Source organism: Chlamydomonas reinhardtii, chromosome 17, assembly GCF_000002595.2.
Source record: "Chlamydomonas reinhardtii strain CC-503 cw92 mt+ chromosome 17, whole genome shotgun sequence".
Lineage (NCBI taxonomy): Eukaryota > Viridiplantae > Chlorophyta > Chlorophyceae > Chlamydomonadales > Chlamydomonadaceae > Chlamydomonas > Chlamydomonas reinhardtii.
This window is the reverse complement of record NC_057020.1, coordinates 5614172-5638873: the sequence shown is the minus strand read 5'-3', so window position 1 is coordinate 5638873 and position 24702 is coordinate 5614172. Positions and strand designations below refer to the sequence as shown.

At 65.3% G+C, this 24702-nt stretch overlaps 2 protein-coding genes across 2 annotated transcripts; one reads left to right on the top strand and one right to left on the bottom strand.

Moving 5' to 3' along the window:
- Positions 1-96: 96 nt before the first annotated feature.
- On the bottom strand, positions 97-13903 carry CHLRE_17g738150v5 (uncharacterized protein). The gene is made up of 26 exons (XM_043072592.1): positions 13539-13903; positions 13222-13321; positions 12928-12989; positions 12512-12614; positions 12268-12304; positions 11801-11942; positions 10785-11553; positions 10388-10507; positions 9825-10127; positions 9045-9611; positions 8373-8844; positions 8075-8169; positions 6856-7817; positions 6126-6582; positions 5540-5692; positions 5281-5338; positions 4955-5076; positions 4665-4786; positions 4204-4241; positions 3450-3572; positions 3102-3180; positions 2656-2794; positions 2221-2353; positions 1755-1897; positions 1367-1491; positions 97-1150 (listed from the first exon to the last, which is right to left on the bottom strand). The coding sequence occupies exons 1-26, from the start codon at positions 13700-13702 to the stop codon at positions 1078-1080; spliced, it is 5661 nt and encodes a 1886-aa protein (XP_042915051.1). The 5' UTR covers positions 13703-13903; the 3' UTR covers positions 97-1077.
- A 900-nt stretch (positions 13904-14803) lies between these two features.
- CHLRE_17g738100v5 (uncharacterized protein) lies at positions 14804-22896 on the top strand. The gene is made up of 7 exons (XM_043072591.1): positions 14804-14991; positions 15336-16241; positions 16402-16555; positions 16767-16936; positions 17108-18205; positions 18468-18737; positions 19061-22896. The coding sequence occupies exons 2-7, from the start codon at positions 15474-15476 to the stop codon at positions 21530-21532; spliced, it is 4932 nt and encodes a 1643-aa protein (XP_042915050.1). The 5' UTR covers positions 14804-14991; positions 15336-15473; the 3' UTR covers positions 21533-22896.
- The last annotated feature ends 1806 nt before the right edge of the window (positions 22897-24702 follow it).

Here is a 24702-nt window from a genome sequence, read left to right as displayed (position 1 = left end):
GGCCTAAGAGCGCTGAGCGCGGCTGTGTTGATGAGACGGAGAGGCGCTCCTAGGCCAGTGCGCCAGGCGTCCAGCCAGCAGATCGGCTGCTGGAGAGGGCAGTGCCCGTGTCTTGCAAGTGCCCTCAGGCCCCCGGCGTCTACACAGCGTAGATGTTCCCTCCCCCAGCATCTGCGCCCTAGGGGGCACGCCCGTCTCAGATACCGCCAAATCCGCGCCAAAACGCCTTTTGCAACGCTCGACGCTGCGCGGTGACGGCGTTCCTGTACCCCCATCGCCTTTGCACCTTTCCAGTCCACCGGCAGTCCGGCAGCGCCTGACGCGCGGCCACATCAAGGCCCGGAGCCCCGGACCCAAGCTCGTGTTGACCCGACCCAAAGCATCACAGGCGCGCGTGGGCCAAGGGCGCTTTGCTATGTTGTGCGCGGGCCGACGCGCGGCCGCTCGGGACGCACGCACACGCTTCAAGAAACAGAGCCGAGGGTTGCAGCGCGCGCAGCTCGCCCATTGTCACAGATTTTAAATATGCAATCACACGATGTATTAGGTGCGTGATGTGGCAATCCAGGAACACATTGACCACGGAGCACGCGCGTGTTTGGTCCTGATCTGGTAGTGCTCAGTTTGCGAAAATGAGTTGCCCTGAAATCCACACACTAATATACACATCAAACTACCGTGTGTTCAGCCATGTAAATAAGCTCTCACTGTTCGAACGTGTCATGCAGATCCGATCACTAAGCCGAGCAAATCCGCGCTGATTGCACCCGGATAATACACACGAAGATATTGTGACTCACGTAGCGCACGATATGTCTCTCAATATGCTAATTTAATGCCCCAATGCACTGGCTTCCGTGCAAAGCTCAAACCGCACTGGGCTCGTGCCGCAGCCCCCCGCCCTCCCCCCACACAAAACGCTAGGCCCACCAGCCCGCATGCGAGGCCACGACTGTCCCACACCTGTTGCAACAGCCGCCGCAGCCGTGCACACACTCTGCGTTCCTCCCTTGTGCTCATTCACACACAGCCCTTGTGTGTTCCCTTTTCTTGATGCTTTTCCAATACACAGGCGTTTTACCAGTGCTTGGGGATGCCGTACTTCTCCCACACCTTGCCCTGCTCGGGGTACCAGCCCAGCGCACCGGGCCTGCATGGCAATTGTATCGGGGAGGAGCAACAGGGCAGAGCGTCAGATCATCAGAACGCGCAAACCCGTCCCAATTGGGCACATGCACGTTCGCATGGGCCGAAGCCGCAAGGCCGGCCAGCCGGCCTGCGCCGCTTGCAGATGCGCGCACTGCGCCGTGCACGCGGCCTGCAGCCCCTGCTTTCCAGTACCACCCCACCCCGCCCGGCCTCGCACCTGAGCGCGGGCGGCATGTAGACCAGGGGATCCACCCGCACGCCCAGCGGCTCGCGCGCCACCAGCGTGAGCGGCGGGTGGTGCAGCGGCTTGAGGTAGGCGCGGTCGCAGAAGCGCCAGAACACCTGCGGGCACGGGGGATAGCCGCCCACGAAATCTTTGGCGAATCCTGTTATCCAAAGTTTAAGCCAGCCCGAACATGCGATTACAAGTATGAATTGTCAAAATTTAGTAGGAACAGCGCCATAGTGGCCGAGTGGTCTTGAGGAGCCAAGGGGGCGACTTAACCACATCTGTCTCTTGACGGGCAAGGAGAAGATACACGGTAGCTCCATCCTAAACAACAAAAACTTCTTTGAGCAAGCTCGCGGGTCGGGCCGGTACTCACCACCAGCGCGGGCGTGAGGGTGCAGACAAGCACGATGCCGGGCGTCCACGCCTCGTTGCTGATGAGTACGGCGGTGGTGAAGAACTCCATGATAATGAGACAGCCCACGATCTCGCCGAACAACACCGGCCACATGCGCCCGCCTGCATGTGCAGCATGCGCAGCACGTGCACGTGCAGCACAGCGGAGACATACAGTTGGGTGTTGTAGCACAGAGGGACAGAACGGTCGGGGGATAGAGCGGGCATGGCAACATGATGGCCATCCATGGGCCTTGGAGTGCATGGAGGGCAACGGCCTGTGCTGCGGCGTCGCGGCCTCAGCGGTGTGCTGAAAGGCGGCGGCGCCACCTGGCCTGTGCACACACACCCCGACACGCATCCAGGCCCGCATGCACCCGCACCCGCACCGGCAACCCGCACCCGCGAAGGCACCGGCCCTCCCGTACACGCTCACACGCACGCACCTGACTCATAGCTGCGCTCGTATATGTAGAGCAGGCTGTAGCGGTAGGCGAAGAAGCCGGTGAGGAAGAAGAACCAGGCGCAGGGCAGGATGATGGGCGCGGCCACGGCGAAGGCGCTGCTGAACATGAAGATCTGGGGCGGGCAGTGGGGGTTACATTCATGATTTAGTAGGGAGAAGCTAAGTTGTGGGGTTGATGGGGAGCGGGCAAGGCGTGGCGGGACAAAGCTTTTCCACCGCCGAAGCACCCGGCCTTAAGCCGCCTGCCGCATGTACCGGTACAGGTGCCCTTACCCACGCCTAGGCCCCGACCCAACGGCGCCTTCTCCCCCACCCCACCTTCTCGTCCTCGCTCTTTTGCATTGGGCTTGGTTCAGTTTGGGCTGGTATTTACAACCCCCCCCCCCGCGGGCCCCACGCCCCCTCGCTCAGGCACCTGCAGGATGACGTTGTAGAAGGTGGCAGCGCGCGCGGAGGGCACCATGTGCGCAAAGGCCGCGCGCACCATGTTCTTGGGGATGTCGGCTCGCAGCAGTGTGCGGATGATGGCGGCGAGCATCTGGCCCGCGTGTGGCCTGTGTGCAGCGGGGGCGGCGGCGGGCGGTGGAGGGAGGCAAGGATGAATGGGATGGTGGCGAGTGGAGGGGAAAGGGAGGGGGAAGGGAGGGGGAATGGAGCGGGAGGGGAGGATGAGGGAAGGGGGGTGGGAGGATGAAGGGAACGAATGGCGAGGTTAGGGCCGGGAACAGGGTAAGGGCAATGGAAGAAGTCACATCAAAAAAACAAGCGAGGAAGGGAAGGGAGGGTGAAGGAATCAGGGCCGTCGGACCAGTACAGGATCAAACAACAAGCGCATTTTGCCCTCTCGCCTCCCGTACTCACCAGATGAAGCGCAGGGTGTTGTTGAACACGGCGCGCGCGATGACGTACTGGATGAAGAAGTTGGCGGTGCTGGGCAGCGCTGTGAGGGGAGGGAGCGAGGGAGGGAGTGAGGCAGAGGGCCACAAGAGGTGGGACAGGTGGCAGCACGTGCATGTGAGAGAGCGTGTGTGGACGTGGCGTGGCAGCTGGGCACGAGCGCACCGCAGATGCAGACCGCCTAGCATTCAGCGCAACACCGCCCCGCCACACGCCCGCCCCCTGGCACGCCCGCCCCCGTGCACCAATGTGCCTGGCTATGACTGCGCGTCTTCTTCTTTCATTATGTATTGTCAAAGGCCCCCCACCCACCTTTTCCGATGTGCTCCAGCAGGGAGGAAGGGTCCTTGAGGTACACGCCGATCTGGCTGAACACTCCACCTCCCAGCACCGCTCCCAGGAAGGTGTTGAACAGCGAGTACCAGAAGAACCAGGCTGCAGAGTGTGTGTAGGTGAGGGCGTGTGTGTTGGTGAGGACGCGCGTGTGTGTGTGTGTGTGTTGAAAAGAAAACAACAAAACGAAGCCCGCCCAGACGGCGCGACGGAGTTACTTACGAATACCTACCGATACCGAGCGTCTTGTAGCCGCGTCGACCCCGGTAGTCATACTTACCCGCAAAAAGCCTGGAACCCCCCCTCGGGCGATCGACGAACGACCTGACCCCGAGTGGCACCCATATGCATTGTATGCGCCGCGCCCTGGGCGCGCTACAACGTTGACCCAGCACGCCTAATTCCCTGATTCCCGCCCGCTGGTCGTAGTCGAGCTCACCTACGGGTGATAGAGGAATTGCAGGCACAGGGGCGGCAGCGAGCAAGTGTCACGAGCAGGGAAAATGGCGACAGCGATGTGTGTGTGTGTGTGTGTGTGTATGTGTGTGTTTGTGTGTGCATGTCTGTCCTTTCAAGCTGCAGGCGAAGGAGGAGCGTGTGTCTCTGAGCAACGACGAAGCGAGGCAGACAGATTGCATTGGTTACAAGAGGGACCTGCTGACGCAGTTCACGAGCCAGTGACGTGGAGAACGAACACCCTGCTCTGGACCCCAGACAGGAAGTGCGCGCTTACCCTGCATCTCACGGTCTTGGGCGCTGAGCGACTTGCGCCTGCGCGAGCAACACGCGCATTCCGGGAATAATCAACAATACTTCAAGCCTTTGCCTTCGTGTGCCGGACCCGAAACCGCCAGTGCCACCAGTCCTTGGCGCCTGGTGCCGCCCTGGGCACGCTTGCCGTCCCCTTCAGGCGCCCAGTTCCCCCGCCACCCGGTTTGGACTGCAGATTTCACATGTGCCAAGCCTCCCTCCCCTGCCCTGCCCGCCCCGCTCCTCCATCCCCGCCCTCCCCTGCCCTGCCCCGCCCTCCCCTGCCCTCCCCACCCTGCCCTCCCCACCCTGCCCTCCCCACCCTGCCCTCCCCACCCTGCCCTCCCCACCCTGCCCTCCCCTGCCCTCCCCGCCCCGCCCTCCCCTGCCCCGCCCTCCCCTGCCCTTCCCTCCCCTCCCCACCAGGCCCTCACGGCCTCTCACCTGCGCGACAGGCTGCTGCACATGAAAAGCAGGTGCGGCATGACCACGGACGTCCACACCATGCCCAGCACGGAGGGCAGAACACCCGTGACCAGGCTCTTCGCGATGCGGCCCGCAAACGTCTGCAATACACACGGAGGGCAACAATGCACGCCGCGCGCATGACTCTAGTGGAAACGGCACACGCATGCGTGTATGTATGCTGGCGGGCGCGCGCGTGTGTGTAGACGAAACTCCTATCTATGCAGTAATGTCCAAGCCAGCGGTTCCTGCTCTAGGAAGCGACTCACGCCGGGGTTGCAGAACCAGTCGAGATAGAGCTGGTTGGTGCTGCTCGTGGGTGTTGCACCGCCCTCGGTGGTGCCGCTGGGGTTGCCCGCGCACAGTGCCACGTCCAGGTTTGAGATGATACCTGCATGTGGGCGTGCGTGTGCGTGCGCGTGTCACACCACGTCAAACGAAAACATAGAATTTGCATGTGTGTGGCGCGTGGTGTGTATATGTGTGTGCGTGCGCGCGTGTGTAACACGGCCTGGTATGTCGGCTTTTTGAAGGAACCAACTCATCCATGGAACACCGGGCACACCGCACCAGCCAAGCAGCCCCGCCTACGCACCCTGCACAGCTCCGATGGGGATGAGGAAGATGATGGAGAGCAGCAGCAGCGCACCCAGCTGCATGCCGTGTGTGCGGGGAGTGGGGCGGGCGGGGCGGCCGGCCGGCAGCGCGGGGGCAGACGTTAGCGGAAAGGGAGGGAGCCTCGGCGACGCCAGCTATCAGTAACAGGCCCGCATAGAGCCATGCCCAGGGATTCGCAAGCCATGCTGCGCACACCGCTGCGCGGCAACCCTCCCTCCCTGCCTCTCCTCCCTCACCTGGCGGGGGATCTGCTGCCAGGGCCGGGTGCTCCACAGGTTGGGCCACGCCACGTCGTCGGGCGCGGGCGCGGGCTCGGCGGTGAAGGACAGCAACATGGCGGGGCCCTGCGGCGGCACCACACGCTGGCACTGCGCCAACATCTGGGCGTCCTGCGTGTGTGTGTGTGTGTGTGTGTGTGTGTGTGTGTGTGTGTGTGTGTGTGTGTGTGTAGATACGGCACGGGGAAGAGGTCGAGACTGCGTTAGGCATAATGAGCTGAGAGTGTGTTTGTGTGTGTTTGTGTGTTTGTGTTTGTGTGTGTGTGTGTCTGTGTGCGCGTGTGTAAGGGAGAGGGAGAGAGCACACGGGAATGGCGAAACAACGGTCAAGAGCGGTGGGCATTGCATATAATTGGCAAGGCGAAGTCACACAGCATGTACCGGAGCACGGGCTGTCGCAGGAGGCGGGCCGTGCGGGGGCCCGCGGCGTGCGGCGGCAGGCATCTCGTCCTGACAGCGTGCGCGGCAGTCCCAACCCGGCCGCCCGGACCACAGCCCGCCACTACTACCGCAGCAACCGACACGCGCTGAGCCCGAGACCCACCTGCGAGCAGTTGAAGAAGGCGAAGTACGCCGTGCCAAGCGGCACACGCAGCACACGCGCGCGCTCCTCCTCAATCTGCCCCTCCAGCGCCTTCACGGTAACCTTGGCCTTCATCACGCTCTCCCGCAGCAGATTCATCTCGTCCTCCGGCACGCGCTTCACCTTGCGGCAGCCGCCGCAACCCCCCTTGACCTTGTGCTTCCCGTGCTGCCCGCCCTTGCCCGCGCCGCCGTTCAGCCCGTGCTTCTGGCCATTGCTTCCGGCGGCGGCGGAGCCGCCCCCATCGCCCCCGCCGCCCTCCATCTTGTCCGCGGCTGCGCCCGCCGCCTCCTCGTCCAGGTGCGCGTTGGCGGCTTCAGCCAGTCGCAGCTCCCGCAGCGCGGCGGTCAGCGCCCACATGGCCCGGTCCCAGGCCGCAATGAGCTTCTCCACCGAGTCGTGGTCGATGACGGGCACCCTGCGCAGTGCCAGGGGTGGCGGTGAAAGAGGTGAGGCGGTGCCAGGGCAGGCGGCGCCAGGGCAGGCGGTGAAAGAGGACGCGCCGGCGGTACAAGGACAGGAGTGTCACAGCGCCCCTGCCTGCCTGCCTGCAGCGGCTGCTCGCGCACTAGCCATGGTCGGTCCCTCTGCCTCCACCAGCGCCAAGCCCCACACAATCCAGATTTCCGTTCTTGCCCAGAGGCCCAGCCCGACCCTACGCCCCACGCCCCACATCCTACCGACTACTCACAGGCCCAGGAAGGACGCGGGGTACAGCTCCCGCAGAACGCCAGCCACCGCCGCGCCCGCGGGGTCCTCCTCCGCCTCGCCGCGCGCCGCCTCCGCCGCCGCCGCCTCGCGCACGGCCTTCTCCGCCAGGGCGGCATCGCCGCGGGGCAGGTGCGGCAGCTTGCTAAAGCGAACGGAGCCGGGACGGCCCAGGGTGGCGCTGGGGCCGCGGGTGAAGCGCACACTGGCGGCGGCGCCGACCGCGGCGCGGGAGGGGCCGGCTGAGCTGGGCGCCGGGACGGAGGCGGTGGCCGCCAAGGGGTGGTGCCGGCCGTCGTACATGGGCGACGCGGCGCTGGTCTGCAGCACCTGCGGTGCGGAGCCACCGATGGCCTCCGTGATGACCGGCGGCGCGGGGCCTGCTGCGGGCGGCGGCGCCACTGCGGCGCCGGCGCTGTCCGCCGCAGTCGCCGCAGTCGCAGCGAGCTCGCTGCTGCTGATGACGGCGCCGTCGTCTGCGGCAGTGGGCGGGAGCGTAGCCTCCGCCACCGGCCCCGGCGCCGCCGTGGCTGCTGGGGGCGCTGCTGGCGGCGATGGTGGCACTGCGGCCGCAACGGCACTCGCCCTGAGGCTGGCGGACTTATGCGCGAATCTGAAGATGCTCTTCTTGTCCTTTAAGGAGCCCTCCTCCGCGGCGTCGGGCCCGCCCAATACCAGGGCCGCCTCCGCTGCGTCAGCTTCGGCGTCGGCGTCTGCCTGGGCCGCCGCCGCCGCCGCGCCGTACACGCCATCTGGATCCACCAGATCCTCATCGTCCAGATCCACCTGCTCGTACGGCTTCACGGTGTTGTAGAAGAGCGCGTAGTAGCGCCGCACGTTGCGCAGGATGTCGGCGCCCACCCAGCGGTCCCAGCGCCTGTGGACCAGCTGGTCGTCGGTCGGGCCGTCCGGCCCGCCGGCGCCCGACACGTCCGCCCGCGCGGCCTGCGCGAGCAACAACGGGCAGGTTGGATTGCTTGCTTCCGAGTGGGTCCCGAGTTGGTTCCGAGTTCTGGTGCAGACACAGCTTACGTGGAGCTAGAAGCTAAGAGGGATGAGGAGCAGGAGGACGCGGAACGCGGGGCAGGCCACAGATGACGGCGCCAGGTGCTCTTAGGCCCTCAGTCAACCACCCCAGATTCTCGGCCCGCCCGCCCGCCCACATGCCGCACGCCCACCCAGCCCCTTGGCCTGTCACGCACCACGCCAATGCCAATCTGGTGGGTGGCGACGCCGAACAGCTTGTGTATGCGGGCGCGCGTGGTGGCAACCATAATGTAGGTCACCGCGCCCATGCCTACGCGGGTGATGAGGAGCGCAGGAGGGTGCAGGCAGCAGCCTTAGCGGTCGCGAGCACGCAAAACACGCCCCCAGAATGAAAGTAGGACCGCAGGCACCGCTGGACGAGAGAGAAGCGCAACAGCATCCCCCGGCTCGACTGGTTTCACCGCCTCAGCTGCGCCAGCCGCTGCCTCTTGAGCCCCGCTTTGCGCGACTCACGCTCAATCCAGGAGGGACCATGCTGCATGTTGACGGACGTGATCAGCACAACGTAGTGCCGCGCATTCACCAGCCGGACGGCCTCCGGCTCCGGACCAAACCCCTCTACACCCGGGCCAGCACCCGCCATCAAGCCACCGGACCCTTCAATGCCATCTTCAGCCGCGGCCGCGGCCCTGCTCCGGAGGTAGGGCGCGTCCGCCGCCTCCGCCGCCGCCGCCGCGACGGCGGCCGCCTCCGCCACGGCCGCCACCACTGCGGCAGCGCGTCCGCCGCCGCTGCCGCCACCGCGGAACAGAAGTCCAGGCAAGTTGGCAGTGGAGACAACGGGCGAGAGGCCGCCCGACCCACCCGCACCGGCGAGCCCGGCGCGAACCTGTTGAATACGGTTGCTGCTGTGCGGTTGCTGCTGCTGCTGCCCCTGCTGACCTGGCTGCAGTAGTGCTTCTGGCAGGGCTGTGGGTACAGGGACCTACGTTTCAGAAAAGGAAACACGGCACCATTAGCTGCGTTCAACAGGGCTCACATGCTGTCAAGGACACCGCCCACATCTACCAGACCCCCGCCATAGCTGGGTGGTTAGCCGCAGTCCTGCAATAGCCGTTGCCGGCACTGCGTAGTAAGGACCTCAAACCTGCGAGCTGCGCAAGCTAGCTAGCGTCAGGGGCGCACCTGCACAATCTGCCTCAGCCGCGTGTTGCGCTTGCCCGCGAGCAGCGGTTGCAGCGGGCGGCTGATCAGGTCCCACGCGCTCTCAATCATAGTGAGGCTGCCTGACGGGTTGCTGGCCGCCGCCGCCTTTGCGGACTTGGGCGTCCCCGCGTTGGAGTCTTGGCCGCTGAGGTGGTGGTGCGAGGCGACGCCGCCGCCGCCGCCGCGGCGGCCGGGCATTGTGTGCCGCAGCATGAAGTACGGCATCAGTCCCGCCCAGCGGCTGGCGCCCGCCTCGCTGCCGACCCGCAGCCTCGACTTGGTTCCCGCCGGGCCCGGCCCGGCAGTGCCCGCGCCCGCACCGGGGACGGCAAAAGGACTCGCTGGGTTTCCACAGGGGCCGCCTGCCGGCCCCGACGCGTAGGGCTGGATGCCGGCGGCGACGGCTGCGTTGGCGGTGGCGCGGTGCGCGGCGGCGATGCGTCGGCGCAGGTGCTCCGGCGGCGGCGCCAAAGACACGGGCAGTGGCTGCCGGCCTTCGGGCGCGGGCGGCAGCGGATGGACGTGGCCCGTCTCTGAGGCTGGCACCTGTAATTGTTGTGGTCGCGTGTGTTCATAAGTGTGATGTATGTGCGCGTGCGTCGGTGTGCAGCAACAGGGATCATGAGGGCCTCAGCTCCAAGGTCAAGGGAGAGGTTCCGGAGGCGTACGCCGGACTTCCGGCGGAGCCGCAACTTCAGCGCTCGCCACATCAAGGCTCCCTCCCCCTTTCCTTACGTTGCGTGTGTTCGCCCCACGCACCTTGCCCGCGCGGGCGCCCAGCTTCAGCTGCACCTTGAGCGGCCGCCAGTAGGGCAACACAGCCGGCAGGTCGCGGCTGGCCCACACGCTGCCGCCGTCCGCGCCCTCATCCCGCTCCTCCTCCCCCTCGCTGCTGTTCACCAGGTTGTCAAGATCCGGCTTGGATCCGGCGTGGCCTGGATCCGGATTCTTCTCCTCCTTGTGCTGCTGGCCGCCCTCCACGTCAAGGTCCTCCAAATCCAGGGACTGCTGCGGCCCCGGCACGCCACGCAGCGGGACGCCGCCCCAAAGCGAGTCCGCCACCTGCAGTGCCGTACACGGGTGGCCGGGGTCAGGGAGGCAGGCGCGGAGGCGGCGCGTGAAACGTCCGGTCAACGAAGGTGCACAGAAGCTGTTGGGCCACATGTGAGGCCTAGTAAACCTCGTAAATCCACGTGCACGCGTGCCTGCGTGCCTGCGCCACACCCCGTCCTCCCCAAGCCCTGTCCCGGATCCGATGCACACGCCTGCCACACGCAGCACGCACAGCACGCAGCGGCAGCGCCAGCCCCGCAGCCGCGCACCTGATCGTCCCACTGCCTCAGCTTCTGGCTGCGGCCGTACATGCGGGTGGTGTAGGGCGGCTCGTCTCGGTACAGCGAGGGCAGCCGCATGTTGCGCACGCCGAACAGCGCCGAGGTCAGCTGCGGGCACACACGCACCGGGCAAACGCGAGGCACAGCAAGGGGCGCAACAGTTCCGGTCGTATACAGGGCTGTGGCCCGAATCCCGGGTGACTGCCCGCCCGATCCGGGCAGGGCAAGGCGGGCTCCACCTCATCCCATTCCCGCCAGCCCCGGCGGACGGGACGAGTTGTGGAAGCCTCCGTTCCGCACCCCAACGCACTCAAGCTCACTCCGACGCCTTCCACACAAGACGACACAACGCAGCACCCAACCACCCGCCCTGACACGCCCACACCTGCAGCGGGTTCATCCAGTCCAGGTGGTCCAGCATGAGGCGCAGCGAGGGGTTGAAGAAGTTGAACAGGTTCAGCCAGGAGCTGCCGTGCAGGGTCATGTACGGCGTGTCGCCGGCGGCGGTCATGTCCACCGGCGCGGCCGCCGCCGCCGCCACCGCCGCCGCGTCGTTGCTGCCGCGGTCGACGGAGGTGGTGGCCGATGACGCACGCGACATGACCGTGTCTGGGTCGCACAGGGCAGCCCGGGCCGCGGCTGCGCCGCCACCGGCGGCGGCGGCTGCGCCGCTGCTGCCGCTGCTGCCGCTGCGCGGCTGCAGCTCCACCTCATTGATGGACAATCCCACTGCCTCGCCCTCGGTGGGGCTGCCCCCAGTGTCAGGTGCCAGCGGCGGCGCCTGCTCAGTCGCCTCCGCCACCGGGCCCGGCCCCTGCCTGGTTGCGGATGCCGACCCCGGCCCTGGCGCCACCTTTGCGCCCCCGGGGCCGTTGGTGCCAGTGCTCGCCGCCTTCGGCACCCTCTGCTGCTGCGTCTGCAGTGGTGCAGGCAGCGGCGGCTGACCCGCAGCCGCTGCCTGCTCCGCGTCCTCCTCCGCCACCTGCTCCGCGCCCGCCTCCTCCTTGGCCTCGTCCCACTCCTGCTGCTCCGCCAGCTGGTACTGCCCCGCCGCCAGCACGTCCTCATGCGGCAGCGCGTCCAGGCACAAAAAGTACGACATGCGCAGCTGCACGTAGCCCTTGCAGTTGATCCACAGCACGAAGCAGCCGTACCTGCGGCACCGGGGTTGGCCGCACGCACCGTTGGCTGCACGGAATGGCCTCGTACAGGGCCGGGGCATGGCGCAACGGCCGCATTCCCCACTCTCTGGGTGCAACTTCCGCGTCCCCTTGCCTTTGCCCATGGTGCATCCGCCGCGCCCCTCGAATCTACCCTGCCCGCCCGCTCCCGACCTCCACCGCCCCACCCCAACCTTGCGGGTCACCCCGCCACCATCCCGGCGGCCCACCCGCCTCTTACGCGGAGAATAGGTAGCAGAAGAAGAAGGGCACCAGGTACACCAGGGAGCCGGGGATGAGGTTGGCCAGAGAGATGCGGGACAGGTCGCCAAGGGCGGCGGTGCTGGTGGCCAGGCCGGCGCCGGTGTAGTAGATGGGGATCACTGCAAGTTGAGGCAGGCAGGGGGAGGCGGGGGGCATGGCGCGGTGAGGCTGCAAGGCGTTGGAGGAGGAGTTGTGGCGTCACGATGTGCGCACTATGCCGCTAGCCGTACGCCGTCGACAGGAGATGCCCTTGCACGTCATCCCTGCAGGGACCTCAGCATTCAATATGGCGTCCACTCGGACAGCTACGTGAAAGTCCTACACTACAGCCTGAGACACAGACACACACACATCCGACGACTGCGGCCCGCTGTTCGATTGGGAACAAGTGTCGACCCTTCCCCCTTGTGCTTCCCTAAAACACACACGCTCGACGCCACTTACTGACGCCCACCCCGAAGATGGCCATGAACGTGAACATCTGCAACAGGACGGGATGTACGGGCGTGCACAACAAGCTCTGGAGCCGGGACTTTGGACTCTCCAGCTGTAAGACTGGCTGTTGGGGCCGAGTACCCTGTCCAAAGGCGCTGCACAGACGCGAGCACGCACTGTCCGCCCACCTATGGCTTCAAAGTTGACTGCCCACCCCGTTCCGCACCCGCACCCGTACCCGCCCCGCCCCCACCTGTAGCCCGATCTGCAGCACACGCGTCAGCACCAGTGCGTCATAGCCGGCGGAGCGGATAATGTCGGCGTCCGACACGGACAGCAGCGGGCTGAACCAGTTCCTGGGATACGGTAACATAGAGGGCAGGCAGGCAGGCAAGCAGGCAGGCAGGCAGGCGGGCATGAGGTCGGGTAGGCAGGCAGGCTCGTGGGCGGCTGGGTAGGCCTGAACGCAAAGTCATAAAACTTCACAACCGCTTGCCAACCATTCGCTGCGGGACGGGGTTGCCGCACAGCCCCGTCAAAACCATTTGACGTTCCCGAGCGGCCACATTGCCTTGCGCCGGTGCAATGGCCCCGGCCCCACTGGAGGTCAACCCATGCGAACGTATTGTCCCACCCCCAGCCCGGCCTCCTATTTGCATCACAGCCCACCAGATCTGCTTGATGGTGCCCACGAACATGAGCGGCGGCCGCATGAACAGGTCTTGCAGCTCCTGCGGTTTGGAGTTGCAGTGGGAGGTGCGCGCAGGCGGACGTCGAAGGGGCGGGAGCTGGTGGAAGCCGGCGCGTCGCGCGTCGAAATTACCAGCGGAGCTGGCGCAGTGGACACACCGTATGAGACCCAACCAGTACATACTGCTGCACAGGCGAGGGTACAGCTGTAGCTGCGGGTGTAGTTGAAGGAACACGGTCACGGCACGGTGACGGCACGCGTGTCGAGCACACCTGGCGGCGTTGGAACACGGCGCCGGGGCCCTTGAGCCAGCCACGCAGGATCATGAACCCCATCATGCATAGTCCACCCCACACCATGTTGATGTAGAGCCTGTATGCGGTGGGACAGCGGCAGCTTTATGACGCGACAGCCGGGACAACGCCACGGGCCAGCCAAAGAAAGGCACGGGGCCTCCGACTCCGGGCCCCTTGGGTTCCGGTTCAACCGAGACGATTCAAAACATTGCGATTCTTGTTCAGTTCGCATTTTGCCGATGAGCAAGCGCGCCCGTCAAAAGACAGACGTCATTGACTGGGCCCACACTCACGAGTCAAGGACCTGGTTGTCGCTGACTTGATATTGAGCATCTCCAATTGATAGGACCTCTGGCGGAGGCGGGTACGTCGCAGGGGGTGGAGCCGAGAGGCTGGCGCTCGAGGGAAAAGGAGGCCATGCTGGCCAGTTCGGCCATAAATTGCTTGTTTTGGACATTCCTTTTTCGTTTGCAGCAACTAAGATGCCCACAGAGTGGAAGACATTATATCGGCTCGGATGCGTGTGGGCAAAAGGCCGAGGCGCCGCACCCGCTACTATGAGGTGTGTGTCCGGTGTCACTTGTTACAACAAGTATCCAGACAAGGGTTTTGGGGCGTGTGACCTCTGGTCGAAGCCGCAAGTACAATACGGCTTATCGTATCATTGCGCCGGAAGGTGGAAATCAGGCGGTCGGCTGCGGGGCCTGACTGGATTTGGCTATGTTGACATAGCCCGCCGTCGTTTCTAATAGCGGGGCCTGGAAAAGCGCGCTGGTGCGAACGGTGCCGGGCGAGTGCTTGCGTGGTGACACGAACCAGGGGAATGCCTGGCACGGATGTGGAGAGCCATGGATATCGCGGGATGCCGCCCTGCCAATCCTCTAGAACAATCGGAGCCCAACCGAACCACCTGGTCATAGTACGCCCGTTGGCGACCTTGACACCCTGTGCAGGGGTGGGGGCGACGTTTTTGAAAATTTGCCGGGCGTAGATGCCGCGGGAGAATTCATCTACGCTTTGTAGACGCCGCGGCCCTGAGGGCATATACAAGATGTGGGCAGTGGGTGTGAACAATACATGAAGGCGTTAGCGGCGAAAGACGCGGCTTGGCATACGAGGTGAGCATGGCTAGCCAGGCAATAAGGCCTGCGACTTACTGCGACCTCTTGCCCTGACCCGCCTTGTGGGATTTGTTGGCCGGGATTACAGCCATCCCACTCGGGACTATGCTTATGTGCAGTGGTGCTCCCCTGGTCGTATGGGAGTAATGTGATTGCGGACTCCGGAGCTCGCATACTTGGGGGGCAGGACTTGCCCTTTGCCGTGCCTCATGCAATACCCTGCGGCTTGCGTCAATAGCATCAGCACCATATATGGGGCACTCCTAAGACCCGCACCACATTCCCACGACGTGCGAGTCTCAGGATGTGTCAATGGTCACGGGCAAACTGGTGAAGACGGTTTGTTCACGGTTCGAAATGGGGGCCCTCGCGCTCTGCGGCCTGCCGTGTGAAACCGTGCCATTCTAACGATTCGACTCCACCTCCACGCTTGTAGTCTTTTACAGAAATCAAAATGTATACGTCTACCCGATATATTGCTCATACGTGCTGGCATTGACTTCTACTCACGCGCGCGAGAATTGGGAGAGCGAGTGTTTATGTGATACACCTGTAGCCATCAAAAGCGCACATATTTTGTGAAGCTGGCGATGTATTGACGACAAGTTGTCATCGGCAGCGCAAGGTGCGCTTGCCGGCAGTCAGGGGGTTGAGGTTTTCTGGAGCTGCTCTGCCGTCGCCAGCGACTTGGGTGCTGTAAGCTAGCAAACAACGCAGTTTGTACATAGCCGTTGCGGGCCTGTGGTTCGGGAGGCCAGGGGAAGCTAGCGCCTCACAGGTACCCCGGGAGGACAGCGGTTGAGCTGCGCGCTTCGCCCGCGCCGGTAGCAGCTGCAAAAGTACCTTTTGAGGAGAAGCTTTTGGGGACCCGCGTGTCTCCTTACGTGCAGACCTGACGCTGCGTGCATGTCCCGGTCTGAATATCGAGTGCTAGGCTACAGCTAATTGCTGACATTCCTGCTGTCGTAGGTCGCAGCTCCTGAACACGCAGATGTCAGCGTCATCTGCACGCGTCGATGTGGTAGAAGACTAGCTGCTGCCGTGGGTACTATTACCGGACCGGCCCCCGCATGGCAGCTCTGCGCGAGCTCGAACAAGTGCACTTCAATGGTCGTCCGGCAGCATCGCCGGCGTTGCTCAGGCGCAGGCACATGCGCCTTCGCGGAGTTCCTTGTCGCGCTGGCGGTGCTGCTGCTCGTCGCTGCGGTGCCCCTGCTGCGCCCGACGGCTGCCGCACCCAGCACTGGCGACAGGCTGGGCAATAATGGACGGGACCTGCTATCCGCGGCCGCCGACAAGACGGCCGGGACGCTCCTAGCCGCAGCACCATCGGCAAACGCAGGGCTCGCAATGGGCACGCCTGCCGCTGCTCCCGCCGCTGCTCCCGCGCACGACATGACGCCTCGCAACGGACGCGAGAAGCCCCCGGCCCCCGGCCGCTATGGCCACAGCGACATCAGCAGCGGCAGCAGCAGCTACCCAGGCGTCCCACCGTCGCGTCCGCCGCCCACACCACCAACAAAAGCACCCACGTATCCACCGCGCCGCAGCCCAGGGTATGGCGATCCCGACGGCCGCAACTCGCCGCCTCCGAGCTACCCCCCAACCGCGTCCTCGCCGCCCCCACCTTTTGCGACCCTGCCATCCTATCCGCTGCCGGTGGAGCCATCGCCGCCGCCTGCAAGCCCGCCCTCGTCTCCGCCTCCACCGAGCAGCAGTCCTCCTCCTAGCTCGCCCTTACCGCTGCCTGAGGAGCAGCCGCCTGTGCCAGATTCACCGCCGCCGTCGTGGGCGCCCCCGGATACTCCTGCGAGCGAGCCACCCGCATCACTTCAGCCGTCGTCGCCGGGAGCACCGTCGCCCAGCCCCAGCTCGGTACGTGGGAGGGAAGGGGCTGCTCCTGTTCCTTTGGGCTTGCCACATCCTCTCCTATATCTCGAGGCTGAGGCGCACCGCTGGGCAGCCCCTGCCGCCTGCTGCTTCATGGCCCTTACTTGTTTGATTGCAGCCCTGCCTGCCTGCCTCCCTGCAACAGCCGCCGCCGCCTTCTGTGGTGGATCTGGACGGCATGTCCATCCCGGCGGACCTGGTGCAGCAGGAAGGAGCGCCGCCGGCGGCACTGCTGACGCTGAGCCGCGAGCTGCAGTTGCAGGGCCGTGCGCTGGGGCAGAGCAGCGAAGACGCACAAGGTGGGTCGCAGGGCTCGCAAATGGGAGGGGCTTACTGTACGGTTTGCTTGATTGATGGGGTGGGCTGTGGTAGAAACTTGGCTGTGGCACGTGGGGGACGCAAAGGGGCGGATTTCTTGCCTGCAGTTTGGAAGGCTGGCTGTTGTGCGCACGCCCGCAGTATCAACGCCATTGCCTCTGTTACGGCCGACTTGCAACTCATCACCTGCAGAGTTGCGGCAGCTGTTCCCGGCAGCGACGGAGGTGGTCGCGCTAAGCTGGAACGTGAGCGTTGTCATATTCGCTTACCTCACCGCCTCGCTGCACGAAGCTGGCAGCAGCGGTGCTGCCGATAACCGCAGCACCAACAGTAGCAGTGGCGGCGTGGGCACAAAGGCAATGGTGCGTCCGCTATGCGCATGCGTATTGTGTTGTTGTTACCGCACGTTTGGAACCAGCATTGCGTCATTGTGTGCTGGCGCTGTAAACCGCCCGTTTGGGGCATCCTCCGTCGCGTGCCACCACAGCAATCGGCTCCGGTCCCTCCTGCGGCCTGTGCTCTTGGTTGTGCAGGACCTGGTGTGCAGCTCCCAGCGGCTAGCGGTGCTGCGTGAGCGGCTGACGGCGCGCTGGGGCGTGCGCGTGGGCGTCGCCTGCCTCTGTCTGGGCGACGTTGGCAATGGCAGCAGCTCAGGCGCGCCGTCGCCGTCGCCGCGGACTGCGCCCGTGCCACGCATGCCGACACCAAGCGCAGCCGCTGCAGCGGCGGCCCCATCCCGTCGTCGTCTGGCCAGCACTGACGTCCACAGCGTTCGCAGTGAAGGCGGTATGGGCCTGGCGCAGGCTCAGGCGCGGAGGTGGGACGCCGAGACACTGGCCGTCGCGTTGCCGCCCAGCCTGCCGCCGCCGCCCGCATATGGCATTTACGGCGCCGAATGCCCCGTCTACCCGGCGACGGCTGTGCCTGTGGGGGGGCCCGCCGGTAGCCCTGAAGCCTTAAGCACACCGGCGGTGGGAGGCGGGTCACTAACCAACGTCGCGGCAGCGGCTTCGCAGCCGCCACCGCTGCTTGTCGAGCATTCCTTCACGCTGACGGTGCAAGTGCAGACGACTGCTGACGCCGACAGCGGGGCGTCGACCGGCAACAGCACGGCGCTGAAGAATGGTAGCGGCGCCACCAGCAACGAAGAGGGTGCCGGCGGCGGCCGCAGGAGTTCAGCCAGGCTGCTGCAGCAGAATAGCGCCGCAGGAGAGGGCAACACCAGTTCGGCCGCAACGCCCGTAGCAGGGCTGCACAACTCTAGCAGCAGCAGTAGCAGTACCATGGCGGGGGAAGTGTACGACGCGGTGATAGAGTGGAAGCAGGAACAGGCGCAGCAGCTGGCGGCGGGAGGTGGCGGGCTGGACGGCGGTGGTACGGTCACTGCGGTCTGCGCCGCGCCCAAGCAGTCTATAAGCGTGTCGACGCAGGTGCGGGCGCTGTACCAAGTGCCCCTGTCCCGCCAGGGTTTGGAGACCTTCACGACAGCCTGCAGTGGCGGCGGCAGTCTGAGTGGCGGGGGCAGCAGCAGCAGCACCGACACAGCGCCGCTGTCCCAAGCGCTGATAGGGTCTACGTCCGGAAGGAGCAGCTCGCTGGCGTGCGCGGTGCAGCCAGTGGCACTACCGCAGGTGGGTGCGGGCGTTGTTGTTGTAGGTTGCGGGGGCTGCCTCGGCTGTGTCCCTTTACTCCTGGCGCCCCCCGTTCATGCCGCCGATAGCGTGTCATAACTTGCCCACGACACGCCAAACTGCGCGTGTTCACGCCCGCGCCGCCACGTGAAGGGCTGCCTAACCATTCCGTTCGCCGTCGTCTGAACCTGCTGGGGTCTATTCCTTCGGCTCGGGCACGTAACCCCATCCTCCTGCGCCTCTCCTTTCCTTTCCTCTGTAGGCATCCGGGCCAAGCGGTGGCATCCTTTCTCCAGCAGGCGGACCCTCCCTGGTCCCAGGCGACCAGGTGCCGCAGCCGCAGGGTTCCCCACAGGGTGCCGCCGGCGGTGGCGGGGGACCGGCGGTGGCGACGGTGGCTGCCGCGGTGGCCGTGGGTTCAGCTGTGGCGATAGGGATAGCGGGCGTGGCGGCGGTTGTGGTGCGGCGGCGGAGGCGACGGCGAGTGCAGCAGCTGCAGATGGATGCGGAGCTGGCAGAGGACACAGCCAAGGTGCGCGTGACACCTTAACGTTTGTTGATCCAGACCAAATGATAGCGAACAACGTCGTATTTGTGCGCCGGTGCCTCCGTGACAGTAGGAGGCGTAGCGAACAGTACTAAAGGCCCGCATTTATGAGTATGCTCTAGGCCGTGCGCCGTTGCATTAGGAGCGGCCATGGCCTCGGCCGGCTGCAGACGTGCACGCTCACGCTCGTGCCCCCGCCCCTCAGCTGGTCGACGTCATCGGTAACGATTGCTTTTCCCCAAGATTGTCTACTGTCTACGACTTCCTTACCTAATTACGAATGTCACCCGCCATATCACTGCCTGCAGGCGCTGTCCAACCCCTCGTTCGTGCTCATCCACGACTCGGTCTTCCCGGTGCGCCGGGCCCGGGGCTTGTCCGTCAGCACACACGGCGGCGGCGGCGGCCGCGGCGGCGGTGGAGCCGGCTCTCCGCCTCTGTCGGCGCTCGCGGTGGCGCTCGCTGCCAGCGCGGCGGCGCGCCGCGGTGGCAGCCGCACCGGCAGCGGTGCCGCCTTCGCCAGGGTCAGTGGGAGGGTCAGCGCCAGCGGTGCCAGTGGTGGTGGCGTCAGCGCCGCTGCCAGTGTCACCGGCGGCGGTCGCTATGGCTGCGGCTCGCCGGGTCTAGGCGGCATAACGGCTATAAGCTCGTCAGTGGAGTCGTCACCCGCGCCGCTGGCCCTCTCGGTGGCCGCTCGAGGCATCGGCACTGGCACTGGCGCTGGCTCAGTGACCAGCCGGCGCCGGCCGTACACTCGCCGTACGGCCCTTGATGGCGGCGCAGCTGGACCAGATGGCGTGCACAGCGCCTACGGGCCGCCGGGCAGCACAACAGACCACGCCTGCGCCGCCCATGACGACGAGCCGCCGTACCAGCGCCAGCGCCGTGTCATTCGGCGGGCTCTGTCGCTGTACGGCGGCCGTGTCGGCGGCAGCAACGACGGTCGCGATGCGGGCGTGGCTTCCGGCGCCTCCAGTGGGCTGCCGTCGACGGGCGGAGCAAGCAGTACAGTGGGCGCAAGCAGTGGCGGGGGCATGGCACCTGCTACCGCATCTGGCGCCGCGGTGGCGGGGTTGGCGGTCGCGGGTGACCTGACGGGTCGCTCGCCCGCTTCCATGCTCCGCGCGTCCAGCCTCCTGCCGCACGAGCGCAGGCTGCGGGCGCCGAGCGTGGCTGCCACAGCAGCAACAGGGGCGGGTTCGGGGTCGGGCTTGGCCATGGCGGCTGGCGCGCGCGGCCGCGCTCTGGCCCTGTATGCCCGCGCCCTCGGCGGCGGCAGCGTTACTGGCGCGGGCGGCGTCGGAGGCTGGGCGGCGTCTCGGCGTCCTGCATCTGCCGGCGTGGACAGCAGCGCTGCCTCCGGATCGCCCTCCAGCTCGCCCGCTGGCGACGTGACCGCAGGCTCCACGCCCACTCGCACGCCGGGCGCGGGCGGCGAGATCAGCCCGGTGCTCAGTCCCGGCGCCTCGGCCGCCCGCCACCCGTTGTACCGTGATGCTGCAGGCGCAGGTGCAGCAATGGGGCACGGCTACGGTCACGCAGGTGGAGGCGTTGGCGGCGCCGGGTACTCACACCTGCGCCCTGTGACGGCTGGCGCCGCGCCGGCGCAACAGACTAGAGGGGAGCGCGAGGGAGGGTCTGTTCTAGCGGCAGTGGCGGCGTCGCTGGCGGCGCTGGGGCCACGGTCTCAGGCGATGCCGATGCGCAACTCTCGGGCCGTCACCGGCGCTCGCGGTACGACAGGCGGAGGCGGCGGGGCCGGCGGCGGCCACGGCGGGGCAGCGGCTAACTCGTTGTCGCGGGCAGCGGCGGCACGTCGGGCGCTGGCCTCTGCAGTCGGCGGCGCGACAGGTGCTGCGCGCGGTGCGGACGCCTCTGCAGCTAGGTTGGCAGCGGGGACAGCTACTTCCGATGGGGCAGCAGCCACTTACATGCAGCAGCAGCAGGAGGGCCAGTGGGTTCACGGCGGCTCGCCACGGCGCGCAGCGGTGTTGAGTGATGCCACGGCTTGGGGCACTCGCGGGCTCGAGGGTGCAAATGCTGATGCCGGCGCCGCAGCTTCGGCCGCAGTCGCACCCTGCGACCCCGTCTCTGTCTTCACCACAACACATCATCTCGAGTCCGCAGCCGCAGCCGCGGCCGCGGCCCCGGCGGGGAACGCAAACGGCGCGGCAGCAGCTGCGGCGGTTGCCGAGGCCGTCGAGCTGTTCAGCGCCTTGCCCTCCTGGCAGGCGCCAGCACAGACGTCCACTTCCTCGGAGCCGGACGTCTTCCTGCCGCTGCCCGCACAGGTGCCGTGCCGCGGTGCTGGCGACCTGCCAGGGCCCAGCGGCAGCAGCAGCTCCAAAGCTGGACGCAGTGCTGGCAGCAGTGCCACTCCGGCGGAGGGCGGCTGCGGCGATGCGTCGTCAGGGCCGTCGAGGCTACTGCCGCTGCCGTCACCGTATGCGCAGGAGGAGTCCGCGATGCTTCCCCTCTGGGCGTCGTCGCAGCCGGGCGGCAGTAGTACGATTTTGGGCGGCAGCACACACGTGGCAGCCGGCCCCAGCGGAAAGCCGGGGTCCTTGCATGCAGCCCGGCCGCGCGCTGTCGCGCATGCCTGCACACCCTCTCCCACTGCCCCTGGGAGAGCTCCTGCTACAGCACCTTTCGCACCAGCAGCAGCGGCTGCGGCCGCGGGAGGTGCTACGCCGACTAGCCCCGTGGGCGGTGGTGGAAGCGGTGGCGCAGGCGGTGCCAACCGTGTGCATCCGCTGCCGCTGCATTTGGAGCCAGCGTAGCGCACTAGGTGCGTGCCAAGCCAAGAAGTCAAATGGTGGGCAAACGTCACGACACGCCACATATTGACTGCGGCAGGCAGAACCCCAACTGCGTATGGGTTTGAATTCTGCACGTCACGGCCAAGGGGGACTGCAAGAACGTCCGAGTCCTGAGCCGTAACCTGTTGTCGCAGGTGCGGTAGCGGTGTACAGTATGCTGTCCCCAACACGCTGATGGTTTGAGACCTTATGCGTTTCGGTGAGGAGTCGTGGCTTCGGTGTGCAATGTTCAATGCATTCATAGCTCAGCAGGCAGTATACGGTATGCACAGAACTGGTTCACCGTGGTGAGCACCCATCACGTTTCGTGTCTACCTTGTGGTGATGCAACATGCTTTACGGGTAAAGCCCTTCCTTGCCACTGTGATATCTATACGAGGGCATTGTCACCCGCAAACTTGTAAGCGTTACAAGTGAACTTGCAGAGCAGCCCTTGAAGGGCGAGGGCGGTTGCAGGGCGTTTCACTGATGCCCTCCGATGTTGCCCCAGCGCGCTGGCTTCATTGCTGATAGAGGTAACATGTGGGACGACAGCCGTGGACTTCATTGCTTCCTACGCGCATTATTCACCTCACTATGCATTTCCACACTTGACTATTCTAGCTAGTTAGGGGTAGGTAAGCTGCAAAGGGCCGACCGCAGCCTGGCACTCGCGCCATAGTTCGTAGGTTGTGTCGGGACGCACCACATGGACGCGAAGAAGGGGGGCAGGGGGGTCCTGCGTCGGTCGCAGTGTTGAGAGGATGTTCGAGGAATTCTTTCAGGTCGGTAGGGTGGTTCTGTGGCCGCCCTGCTCCTGCTCATGCTGCATGCTGTCGTTTTTGCAATGTGCACGGCTTGCACGGCTGGATTGCGACGCGAGGGGTGCCCTGGGGTGCGAGGGGTCCGCCCCGCAGCAGCACTGCGAATCGTACTCGCGTGTGTAGCTGCACACGCGGGCGGTTTACAGCATGCTGCTAGCAGTTGTACGGGTAACTGGAATACTGGTTGATCAACTCGCTGCCTGGCGACGACTGCTGCTTTCGTGCATGTCCATGTCGCTTCGGCGATCTGGCAAAGGACGGGTGCAACTGACATTGCCCGGATACGCAGCTGTCGAAGCGGCCTAGTGCTGCGCACGGTGCTGCGTCGCTCCTTGTGCGCTGTCGGTGTGATGCTATATCTTTCGCTGCATGTGGGCGGCAGACTGGTGCGCCATTACTGGATGAGATACGGGTCGCCAGCAGCCTGCCCAGACGCCGCAACATCTGCAGTGGGAAGCCTCCTTCGCGGCTTTGCCAAGCCGTGCACTTCTGCCACTCATGTGCATGTAACCGTTCGCGGCCATTTCATGTCTTCGCATGCCGAGGTAGGGCCAAGGCAGGGGAGGAAAGGACCGCCTATAAGGCCTTCGCCATCAGCCGCGGCCGAAACTGGGTTACACGGGTGTTTGATGCCATGAATGTCAGACGTTGGGAACGGCACGTCTTTGCAGCCATATGTTCAAGGGCCGCAAAGCGCCATGCCAATAAGTGCATGCCGCAGCGGGCCGCACCGGCGCGCGATCATGCGTACCATAAATGCCCTCACTCTTGGTAGGATGACGTAGCACCTGACTGACTTGAGAATGCATGCCGTAATAGGGCATCCGCGCGGGCGCTGGCAGCAGCGCCGTCGCCATGATGCTGGCGTGGGCGTGCCCAGGGGCCGTATCTTGTTTTTGGGGTAATGTCTAGCTCCAGACAAAAACGGCCGGGTGGCCGCCGTCTTTTGTCTGGGCACAGGGCAGTTTGGGGGCTTCTCCGTAGGAATTCGGACAAAACCCGCCCCAAACCCGGGCCAACAAAGTCTTACCCCAGACATTAGCCCCCGGAAGGAATGTCTAGGAAACGGCCAAAATGGCCGATTAATGTCTGGAGACATTAAGATAGGAGCCCTGGGCGTGCCCAACCTCTGTGGGCAGGCCGCAACGCACGTCGGGCCGCCCCCGTTTCTTGCCGCTCCGTTTCTTGCCGCTCCTCACGTCGGGCCGCCCCGTTTCTTGCCGCTCCGTTTCTTGCCGTTCTTGCCGCTAGCCCTGACATTGGCGATGCGCTCGGCGAGCCTCGTGTCCGTAACTCAGAGGGCTGTAGCAGGCAGCGGTGATGCTGGTGATGCTACTGCCGTGGGTGGCGGTAGCAGGCCCTTGCTACTGGTCCGGCCGGCGGCGGTCCCCAACACGGCGCTTCGTTTCGACGGTGGACTGATCGGACTCGGCGGCAGTGTTCACGGTGCCGGCGCGGCGGCGGCGGCGGCAAACGCCAGCGGCAGCGTTGCTACCAGCAGTCCCGCGCCGTCAAGCATATTGGCCAGCGGTTTTTGTAGCGGAGGCGGATGCCGTGGCGGCGGCGCAGCCGCCTCGGCCAGCAGTTTTGGCCGAGGCACCGTTGAAGGAGAGAATGCGCTGGGTGTTTCCGGGCCGGCTGTAACAGCGCACAGCGGCGGGCCGGCGGCGGCCAGGGCCGGCTGGCAGTGCTGGCGGTCAGCGGCAGTGGCGGCTGGCGCCCCAGGCATGTACGATTGCTTATTTACACCTCTCAGGGTTTCGCAACATGGGCAATGCTGGGGCTAGGGGATTACTGGGCGTGCCGCTGTCCTAGACATCACAATTGCTCTAGGATGGCTTTAAGCGTGGTCCAGGCGGCGAGCCAACCCACTGGGCAACTCGCGCCGCAACTTTGATGAGTTGGGGGTAGTTACATGTTGTCCAGCCCACCCACGCCAGTGGACTGTATGTAGTCATATATGTGGTCATCCAGGTCATGTACGTGTACGTAGGGGTCTGGCTGCACCGTCAGGTTGTGTGCGGCAGGCTTGGATGGGGCATTGGCTTTAAACGGCGAGTGCCGCGGGTGCGAGTGCCGAGGGTGCGACAGCACCACGGCGGCCATCATATACGTGTGCGGCTTCTGCCACTGGTGCTACAAGAAGAACTGGAATCGCAAGCATTGAGTGTGGGGGTGTAGTGGTGTAGTGGGATAGGGGATGTATATGTGAAATGAACCCATTTGGATTGCGTGGATCGGACGCAGCGTCCCAGGCTTGGGGGATTGGAGTAGCAGGGGTGTGAATTGGGACCGAGACTTGGGGATTGGGATCGGGGTGGCGGCGGG